Source organism: Hevea brasiliensis, chromosome 13 (assembly GCF_030052815.1).
Source record: "Hevea brasiliensis isolate MT/VB/25A 57/8 chromosome 13, ASM3005281v1, whole genome shotgun sequence".
NCBI lineage: Eukaryota > Viridiplantae > Streptophyta > Magnoliopsida > Malpighiales > Euphorbiaceae > Hevea > Hevea brasiliensis.
This window is the reverse complement of record NC_079505.1, coordinates 16,960,987-16,972,690: the sequence shown is the minus strand read 5'-3', so window position 1 is coordinate 16,972,690 and position 11,704 is coordinate 16,960,987. Positions and strand designations below refer to the sequence as shown.

General features: G+C 29.3%; 1 protein-coding gene across 1 annotated transcript; it reads left to right on the top strand.

The window, feature by feature from the left end:
* Window positions 1-718: 718 nt before the first annotated feature.
* On the top strand, window positions 719-4,191 carry LOC110642943 (ankyrin repeat-containing protein NPR4). Its single transcript, XM_021795148.2, has 4 exons — window positions 719-1,505; window positions 1,800-2,338; window positions 3,255-3,850; window positions 3,927-4,191. The coding sequence occupies exons 1-4, from the start codon at window positions 842-844 to the stop codon at window positions 4,021-4,023; spliced, it is 1,896 nt and encodes a 631-aa protein (XP_021650840.2). The 5' UTR covers window positions 719-841; the 3' UTR covers window positions 4,024-4,191.
* Window positions 4,192-11,704: the final 7,513 nt, after the last annotated feature.

The following is an 11,704-nucleotide window of genomic DNA, read 5'->3' as shown; positions in this document are numbered from 1 at the left end:
AAGTAACCAGTTATATTGTACAGCGGTGAATGTTGGGCTAGAAAAGGTACTACATACCCAATATATGAGTGTGATAAAAATGCAAATATTAAGATAAATGTTTGGTAACATGATAATGAATGAGATTAAAAATGATTACATTCACTATAGAATATGTAGCACATATTAATGGAGATATAATGAGAAAGAGTCGTTTAAAATGGTTTGGTTACATACACATAAGGAATCAAATGCCCAAGTACAAAGGTGTTAGTAAGGGAAGAAGTGAGAAGGGGAAAGGGGAGGCCTTCGATGATGCGCAAGAAAATAGTATCAAAAGATTTACAATTTTTGGATATTGATGAGGACTTGGTGTCTAACAAAGCTGAATGGCCAAAAAAAAAAAAAATCCATATAGCTAATCCCAACTAGTTTGAGATAAAAGTTTAGTCGTCACTGTTTTACTAAAGATTTTAAATTATATCTTAATGCAAATTTTTAAAAATTATGAGATTACAAGAGGTAAGCTAATTGTTGCCGATCTTTGTTAATAATAGTGGAGGCTTCATAGGGTGTGTTTAATTTTGAAGAGCAACCTACACTCAAAGTATTTTTGTCTTTATTCTCTTTTTAAATTTTTTGTACACTTGACATTTAACACTAGTCCAACGATTTAAGCAAAGAATCAATATCTGTTGCTTTTAAGCTAGAAAAATTGCAGAATTACTAAATTAGCTATGGGAGAAAGGCCAAGGTGTTGTGGCTGGTGTCTATATATTCTCACTTGTTTCCACAATTCCATATTATATATTCTCACTTTCTTGTGTCATCTTATATCGGCAGCAACAACCACCAACACCAAATGGAACACACATACATTGATGCCGACTTACAGAAGGCGGCAGCAGAAGGCAAACTTGATCCATTCAAGGATTATCAACACCCCCTTGATAGCCTACTGACTCCAAATAAAAACACAATATTGCATATCCACCTTACCTATCTAAGTGAAAGATCCACAGAGTTTGTAAAACAGGTGCTTGGTATTTGTCCGTCACTGTTACTGAAGTTCAATGTCCACGGTGATACTCCGTTGCACTTTGCAGCAAGGTACGGGCATGCTGGTGCAGCAGAAGCGCTAATCGAGCAGGCAAAGGCTTCACCAGAAATAGATATAGAGAGCGGAGAAGAGCCAAGGGCGAGGGAAGCGAATGGGATAAAAGCAGTAAGGAAGATGTTAAGGATGACAAATGAAAATAAAGATACGGCCTTGCATGAGGCGGCACGATATCAAAGAAGTCTGAATGTTGTGAAAGCAATAATGAGATATGAAGATCCTGATGAGTTTGCATATTCTGCCAATGATTGCGGGGAAACTCCGCTTTACCTGGCTGTTGAAAATGGACGTATAGAGATAGTTCTTGAACTATTAAGAAATCCCAATTCACAATCACTGGTTTATGGCGGCCCCAATGGTAAAACGGCATTACATGCAGCAGCAATGTACGACTTCTCTAAACTTGAAGGTAGATCAGTAAGCAGATTAAAAACTTCCTATATGTATATATTGAGTGTTTGTGTATTATATTGATTTAAATTGGTTATATGTTACTTGAATTTGGTTGCTAACAAGAAAGGCAAAACTCTAACTGTAGTTGAATGAAATTATATTTTAAAATTTTCACGTATTTTCCTTTAAGCCTTCGCAATTTTCTTTGTATATTATTAAGTTTTTATACACTATAAAAAAAAAAAACTTTTAATAAAATTACCACAAATATTTGGTAATTATGAATTTGGTCTTGTTGACTTTCTTCCAGCTGAAAAGAAAGAGGAGCATATGCTATTGAAGATGATAGGTGAGCTATTGGACAAATGGAGTAGTTTGACCAAAGAAACAGATGAAAAAGGATGGACTCCACTTCACTATGCTGCTTATAAAGGTCATACTTCAGTGGTCGAACAACTATTAGATAAGGATCAATCTTCTGCTTACGTTGTCGACAAAGATTGGAAGAGGACAGCTCTTCACATTGCAGCCGGTCGAGGCTTCCAAGAGACAATGGAGACTATCATTTCTAAATGCCCGGATTGCTGTGAACTTATTGACATTAAAGGCTGGAATGTTCTTCATTACGCAGTGATCAGCAAAAATAATCAAGTACTACAAGCACTGCTTCGACATTCTTCATTAATTTACCTTTTAAATCAAAAAGATAGTAGAGGAAATACGCCTGCCCATCTGTATGAGATTTATCTTCCCCGTCTCCCTTCTTTCATACGAAAAGGAGATATTGATATCCTCCTCTTTTGGTGGAAAGTGCATGATCAAATTGAAGGATACTCTTCGTCAGAGAAGGTCAGCCAACTAACATCAATGCTTTCATAATAATAATAATAATATTCTTATCTTTTATGTTAGAATGTTATGAATTTTAATTTTACAAAATATAATTAAGTTATTTTTTTTATTAAATGTTAATTTGATATTTACCGTTACACATTTAGAAGAACTAAATAAAGTATCCATAATATATTAAAAAAATAAAATTAATTGATTATTTGATCATCATCACATAACTTTGAAACTCATAAGAATTTGTATTTTTATACCTAGATTTTTGCTGAATATTTTTTATAATAATTAAAAAAATTATTATATCAATAAATTTTGACTCAATAATATCAGAGTTATTTTAAAAATTATGAGATAGTTATTAAATAAAAATAAAATTATTATAACATTTATAATAATTTTTTATGAAATGCGAATGTGGTGGAAACTTGTGAATTGAATAAAAAAATATATGGTGAAATCTATGTATTTGTAAACTGGCGTAAAAATATAAAAAATCTAATTGCATGCTTATTCCTATTTGTGATCAATACACTTCTAAGTATTCAATTGATTTTAAACTAAAAAGTGTGATAATTCTAATATTAATGATTTATAATTCATTGATAAGTAAAGAAATTTTTAATTCAATTTTGGAAATATAGCGAGTAGTTAGTATATTTTTGGCATATCTTAGGAGCAAATGATACAACTCAACTCAACTTAAGGTGTCGGCTATATGAATTCTCTTTCTCCACTCTAAACGATTTTTGGTAAATAGGGGCAAATGATAATTAATCCAAAAAAAAAACAACTTTCTTTCAAATGCTTTGAGTAAATATGAATTGAGCAATGCAAAAATGCTACAAAAGAATTGATTTCTTTTTTTTATTTTTGTTATTTATTTTTTGAAGTAGCTAATATTCTAAAAGTGTTACAGGATGAACATTTGAGATGGATGAAAGAGCTTGGCACTGGACCATTGGGAGAAATTGAAATTCAGGATGAAAAAGTAGAAATGAGAAATAAAAATATGATAGATAAATTTGAAAAAGCCAAAGACTCTCATTTGGTGGCTGCAGCACTTATAGCAACAGTAACTTTTGCAGCAGCGTTTACTTTACCCGGTGGTTATATAAGTAATGAAGATGATTTAAAGAAGGGAACGCCTATTCTAAGCAGAAATTCAGCTTTTAAAGCATTCATGATATTCAATACTATAGCTATGGTTTTATCTACTTGTTCTGTTTTCATCCATTTCATGTTAGTGATTTTAGGATATCTGAAAGCAAACTATTGGTTAATAAAATGTGCTATCAGTTTCCTCTTTTACGCTATAGTAGCAATGGTGATTACATTTGTGACAGGTGCTTATGCAATTCTAGCACCTTCCTTGAGAATTAGCATTTGTGTCATCGGATTGACCTTCTTCATCTTCCTATTTTATGCCATTATAAAGGTAGTAAGGAGTTTCATTTATTCGGACGACTATAACGATGTTGATGAAGCTAGTTTCTATGATCAAAAAAATATTTTGTAAGTAGTTTTCTTTATTTTATTTATATATTGTTAATTTTTCCATGACGTTAAACTTTTTATTCGCTGTTGGAAGGTTGTGGCTCACCGGCGGGAGCTTTTATTGGTTGAGTTTCTGTTATCGGAAGCTTCGACGTTTGGTCAAAAAGACTGGAAAGCAGCTGAAGAAGTGAGTCGGTCTATTCATCAGCTGTTATTAGATGCAACTTCCACGAGGAATGCAAATGGTCTCTCCGTTCAATTGAATGTATTCGATTTACATTTGAGTTTATTGTGGCTTTTTTTTTTTTTTAATTTTTAATTTGAAAACATTTAGAAGGATAAAAAATAATGTTATTAGCTTAATTGCACATCTGTGGCACCTAATAATGTCTTTTTTTAGATTCATAAAACTTTATTATATATTATATACTAATTAAGTATTTTTTATAAATCAACGAATATAGTTTTTTTTATAATATTTTTATGTTATTGCTATAAATAAATAAATAAATAAATATATATATATATATATATATATATATATATATATATATATATATAAGCTTATCAATAAATGTAGTAGTATTTACACAAGATTTATAAATTCAATTTTAATTAGAACTAACTTATATATAAATATAATAATTAAAAATTTTAGAAATTTATCTATAACTTAAAAATATAAATTTGTTTAATATAAATTTTTTCAATGAACTTATAAGAAATTACATTAAAATAAAACTTCAAAAAATTAATAAAATAATTCATATATTTGACTGACAAAAATTAATTTCTTTTCTTTTTTATGTAAATTTAATATAATTGTATTAAAATACTTTTTACATAAACAATTATAATTAATATAGAGATAGAAATCTATTAGAATTCATTAAAATAGTGATTCATATAAATAAAATATCTTTTTATTTTTGTAAATAATGTAAATCATAAAGATATCTTTATGAAATTTTATTTTGAATTATATTATAAATAAAAATTAATTAAGTAAAATTTAAATACAAGTAGGACTAAGAATTTTAGATTTATATAAACTCTAAAATTAAATAAATAATAAAAAATATAATTGTAAATACTATACATAATAAAGCGTAATTTGAACAAAGCTAATGTTCCTCTCTCCCTTCACACATTTATATATTATATAAATTAGAATTATATATTTACTATAAACAAAATTAAATAAGTGTATGATAAAATGTAAATGTAAATAATTCTGAAAGGAAGATTATATAGAATAATATTTGTAGTCATGTTTTGGATAGAATTAAATTTAGGGATAGGTTTCATTTGTTTTAAAAAAAAATAATTTATTTGCAAAAAAAATTTTTTACTGAAAAAAATAGTTTTGAAACATAAAATATTTTTTGTTTTTCGTTGTATTACTAAAAATTATTTTGATAACTAACAAAAAAATTTTACACATTTTAAATTTTTACAATTGTAGAACAAACAGTAGAATAGAACATCAGATAGGCATATAGAACAATAGAATATATCATAGACGGAGATCAATTAGGAAGGAACATGATAGGAGGAGAATCAGGGTTGGTACTTGAAATATTGGATCATTTATAGGAAAATTAATGGAGCTTGTGGATACATTGAAAAGGAGAAGGGTGAATATTGCTTGCATTCAGGAGACTAAATGGGTAGGAGAGAAAAGTAAGGAAGTGAGTAATTCATGGTATAAAATGTGATTTACCGGAAATGAGAGAAATAAGAATGGTGTGGGCATAATCATAGATAGGACGTTGAAAGATTCTGTAATAGCTATGAAAACAGTAGGAGATAGAATTATACCAGTAAAGCTAGTACTAGAAGGAGAAACAATAAATGTAGTTAGTGCTTATGCCCCACAAATATGACTAGATAGTGAGAGTAAACAAAAGTTTTGGGAAGATATGGATGATCTGATGCAAAACATACCGAATAAAGAGAATGTTTTCATAGGTGGAGATTTAAATGGACATGTAAGAAGTGATAGGCAAGGCTATGAGAATGTTTATGGAGGGTTTGGATTTGGCAACCGAAATGAGGAGGAAAAAAGCATTTTGGATTTTGCTATGGCATACGACTTAATACTAGCAAATACCTACTTTATAAAAAGTGAGTCACATTTAGTGACATTCAAAAGTGGGCAACATATAAGCCAAATTGACTTTCTCTTAACCAGAAAGACAAATAGAGCTCTATGCAAGGATTGTAAGGTCATTCCGGGAAAGGCTTTAACAAGTCAACATCGGTTAGTGGTCTTGGATGTCAAGTTTAGTAATAATTCAAGTAAGGTTATAAGAAATAGTGTAGCTCGAACAAAGTGGTGGGAGTTCAAAGGAGTAAAGTAAGTGAAGTTAAAAAATGAGCTTCTTGAGTCTGAAGCATCGAAGTTGGATATGGAGACCAATGATATGTGGATATATATGGCATTAAAGATTAGAGAAGTAGCTAGAAAAGTACTTGGAGAGTCTAGAGGACATGGACCACCCTCAAAAGAGAGATGGTGGTAGAATGAGGAAGTACAAATGGCAGTGAAGAGAAAGAGAGAATGGTATAAGAAATTACCTAAGTGTGATAATAATGAGGCATATGAACAGCATAAGATAGCAAAGAAAGAAGCAAAAAAGACATTTAGTCAAGCAAGAGCGCAGGCCTTTTAAAAGTTATATGAGAAACTTGGAACTAAAAAATAGAAGAAGATATTTATAGATTAGCAAGGAGGAGAGAAAAGAAATATCAAGATCTTAATCAAGTTAGGTGCATTAAAGATAAAGAAGGAAAAGTGTTGGTGAAAGATGAGGACATTAAAGAAAAATAGAGAAATTATTTTGATGATCTCTTTAATAATAGTTAAAATGGTAATAGCGTAAATATAGATTACAGAGCAATAGAAAAGAATGTGAATTATACTAGAAGGATTAGATCTTTAGAAGTAAAGAAAGAACTTAAGAAAATAAAAGTGGGTAAAGCCTGTGGACCTGATGGAATACCAATTGAAGTGTGGAAGTGTTTGGGAGATATGGGAATGGTATGGTTAACTAAATTGTTTAATAAGATTCTAAATTCAAAGAAAATAACTAATGAATGGAGGAGGAGTATTTTAGTACTTATTTTTAAAAATAAGGGAGACATATAAAGTTGCTCATACTATAGGGGAATTAAACTCATAAGCCATACTATGAAGTTGTGGGAGAGAGTTGTGGAACATCGACTACGTCATGATACTTCTATCTCTCCCAATCAATTTGGCTTCATGCCTAGCGTTCAACTATAGAAACGATCTTTCTCATTAGAAGCTTGTGTAATGGCCTGGCCCACTAGTGATATTGTCCGCTCTGGCCTAGCCCATACTAGGCCTCACGGTTTTAAAACGCGTCAATAGGGGTTACAAACCATCAACTTATATACCCAGCATCTCTCCCATGTTTTGTCGATGTGGGATTTGCCTAGGGTGTTACAATCCACCCCCCTTATGGGACTCAGCGTCCTCGCTGAGGTTTGCCCCACCATCGTTCAAGGTTGCACACGGAGCGGCTCTGATACCACAAATGTAACGGCCCGGCCCACTAGTGATATTGTCCTCTTTGGGTCGAAACCCTCACGGTTTTAAAACGCGTCACTACGGGTTACGAACTACTAACTTATGAACCCAAACATCTCTCCCGTGTTTTGTCGATGTGGGATTTGCCTAGGGTGTTACAGCTTGATAGATAAATATAAAGATGCGAGGAAATATTTACACATGGTTTTTATCGATTTGGAGAAGGCTTATGATAGTGTTTTAAGAGATATCTTATGGAGAGTGTTAGAACAAAAGGGGGTATCTATTAGGTACATACAAGTGTGGAAAGATATGTATGAAGGAGCAACTACTATTGTGTGCACAGTGAGAGGGGACACAAGAGATTTTCCTATCTCAGTTGGATTACACCAAGGTTCAGCTATAAGCCCTTACCTTTTTACATTAGTTTTAGATGAATTAACGAAACATATAGAAGAGAGTATCCCTTGGTGCATGATGTTTGCAGATGATATAGTTCTGATAGATGAGACGCAAGAAGGAGTTAATAGAAAGCTAGAGCTTTGGAGAAGTACTCTAGAGTCAAAGGGCTTTAAGTTAAGTAGAACGAAAATAGAATACATGTATTGCAAGTTCAGTGAAGGCCGAACTGGTAATAGGGAATGAGTTAGTTTGGATGGAGTGATACTGTCCCAAAGTAATCACTTTAAATATCTCGACTTAGTCTTTCAAATAGCTGAGGGATGTGAGGAGGATGTTAGTCATAGAATTAAAGCCGGATTGTTGAAGTGGAAACGTAACACGAGAGTTTTATGTGATCGCAAGATTCCCAATAAGTTGAAAGGAAAATTTTACCGTACAACCATACGACCGGCCATGTTATATGGTAGTGAGTGTTGGGCACTGAAGGAGTCGTATGTATCTAAGATAAGAGTTGCGGAGATGAGAATGTTAAGGTAGATGAGTGGCCATACTAGACTAGATAAAGTCCGTAATGAGAGTATTAGAGAAAAGGTAGGAGTGGTACCAATTGAGGATAAGTTGAGAGAAGGGAGATTGAGGTGCTTTGGTCATGTGAAGCGTAGACATACGGATGCTCTAGTTAGACAAGTAGAACATATTAGGGTAGAGGATACAAAGAAAAGAAGTGGTAGACCTAAACTGACTTGGAGGAGAGTAGTACAACATGACCTAGAAGCATTACACATTTCTGAGGATTTAATCCAAAATCGTTTAGAGTGGAGAAAGAGAATCCATATAGTCGACCCCAAATTTTTGGGATAAAGGCTTAGTTGAGTTGAGTTGAGTTGAGTTAAATTTTTGCAATTCTATCTAATATTATAAAAATTGACAATTAAATCTTAAGTTTTTTTTTTAACTCTTACTAATTCTATTTTACCATTAACAAAATCATTATTTTCCTAATGGAGATGTCATGTCTGCTGCCATATCAGATGTCACGTCATGCCAACAATAGGGTATAATTGATAAAAGTTGAAAAGTATAAGATTTAATTGGTAATTTAATTAGTATAAAACATAATTGTAAAATTTTGAATAAAAATTACAAGTTTTTTTTGGCAATTTTTTCTAAAATTATTAAATTTTAAAATATAAATTATTAATTATAAATATACTTTAAGTAGATTATTAATTAAAACATATAAATTGAAACGGGTTTGAATATTATTCATATAATATAATCAGATTTAGGATGGATTCAAGTATTTAAAATACTAATTGGATTTAAAAAAGATAAATTTCATGGTATTTTATATTGCCATCTCCAGTATAATCTAGAGACTAAAAATAATTTTTTTTTTAAAAATATTTACTATAAAAGTGATATATAATTAATTAATATATATATATATATATATATATATATATATATATATATATATCAATAATAATAATAATTAAATCTCCAAAACTAGTTAAAGTTGACTATATGAATCATTTTTCGCTATTCAATTATGTTCAAAACCAATGTTGTATAAATATTCAAACGTCATAAATTTTTTAATATTACTTCATTTCATGTCATTTTAAATATTTCCTTTTCCATTCTCATTTTTTTATAACTACTTTATCATATTTTCGTATTGAAATATTTTGAAGTTAATTAAATTAACTAATCCAAATTGAATTGTTAATTAACTCTCAATTTTAAAAGTAAATTGAAATGGATTGGGAAAATGATCAAAAAAATCCTGTGCTTATAAATTTTTTACAATTATACCCCATACTAAAAAATCGCCAATTAAACTCTATAATTTTTAACTATTAGCAATCGTACATTATCATGGCGTGACATGGCATCTAACGTAGCGGCTGACATGGCGTTTCCACTAGTGAGATAACGGTTTTATTAACGGTAGAATATAATTAATAAAAGTTAAAAAGTTCAGGGTTTATAGTATCAGTATAATTGCAAAAATTTAAAAAGTATAGAGTTTTTTTTTTTATAATTATCCCAAAATATTTTTAGTATTTATTATATTTATTAATAATATCACAACATATGATTAGGCTATCAAAAACTTTATTAGTGTGTCCATCTTAAATTTAGCAATGAAATCACATACATAAGTTTTCGTCGTCGATTATTTCCATCGCTAATTTTCATCACTTATCTCGAATTTCATTACTGATCTGTCACTAATTTTGGATTTTTTTTTTCTAATTTTTTGCTTATTCATAGCTAATTCTTATTTATTCCAAATTAGCCATTCAATTTATCAATGAGTTTTATAAATTCATTCTCTGTTGCCTGCATCTTGAACCACATCTCTATTTTGCTTGTTTCAATTGGTAGAAGCAAACCTAAACTTCTCACAATTGTAAAAGATGTATCCACTTAAAACGAATAATTTTTTTGAGATACATATATATATATATATATATATATATATTGGTAATTTTCATGTAAATAATTTTTTTACAGTAAAAATATTGGTGATAGATATATAATAAAGAAGATTTTAGTCGTTGAAGACTCCGTTAATTTTATGAAAATATTTTACTAGAAAATATTTTTTATATTTTTTAACATTTAGGACACTTAAGAGAAAATATTTTTTATTAAAAAAAATTAAATCATTTTTAAGGAAAATATCTCAATCTTTTCTAAATAGAAAGTCATTTTTTATTTTATAAACTTTGATAATCTCATTAAAATATAAAAATATTTATATATACATGACATAAACACATATATTTAGTTTAATATTATAATTAAATAACGAAAAATATTTTTATGAAAAATATTTTTTAAAAAACATTTTCAATGAAAAATATTTTTTATATACAAGTTATTTTCCGCGAAACAAGCGGGCCGTAATAATGGAATAAGTGCATCACCATGGATATATAATTTGTCCAAATAATAGTTAAATTGGTAAAAACTAAAATGGAAGTCAGACATAAGAATAGCTCTCCAAGTGTAATCTACATCAATTAATGGCCCAGCTGCTTGTGCTAAAATGGCTTTCATTCCACCTTTATTTATCTAATAAAGGGAAGAAGGAAAAAATAAATAGTTAATTGCTCATTTATTCCCTTCTAGATGGCAATGGGGATCTATGGATTATGCTCATATATAATTTGTTAATCACTTATTTAGATATTGATTGAATAGCTTGATGATTGATGATGATAATTCTGAATGATTCATTGATAGAATCGTTAATATATATATATATATATATATATATATATATATATATATATATATATATGAATGAGGAAGGGGCCAATCGCATTGTCAATAATGCCCTTCATGATTTATATTATTTATCAAATTACTAATAAAACATATCTATAGTGACAACTGTGTATATTTATTGCTAATAACATAAATTAGTGACGACAATCCATTACTAATTACCTTTAGCAATAGTGTGCTATTCTAAATAAAGTCGTTGCTAATAATTTTTAGCGTCGACTCACCCGTCGGTGGTACTTTCAACAGTTCGAAGCTATTTTATACAAATTTATCGTTAATAATTTTTAACGATAAATTATATATTACTGATACTTTTAGCAATGAGAAGCTATTTAACACAAATTTATCGCTAATAATTTTTAGCGATCAAATATCCATATCTAAATTTATAAAAAATTTTAATTTTTAAAATTACTATTATTAATATAAATTAAAATTTTAATATTATTTTAATAATAATTATACTTTTACTAAAAATTATATTACAGTTCTATATTATTATAAACTCATTAAAAATTATTTAGTTTATTACAATAAAATTAATAAACAACACTAGACACCAAATTTCACTCATACTAATTTAATTTGTTAATTTATAATATATATAAATA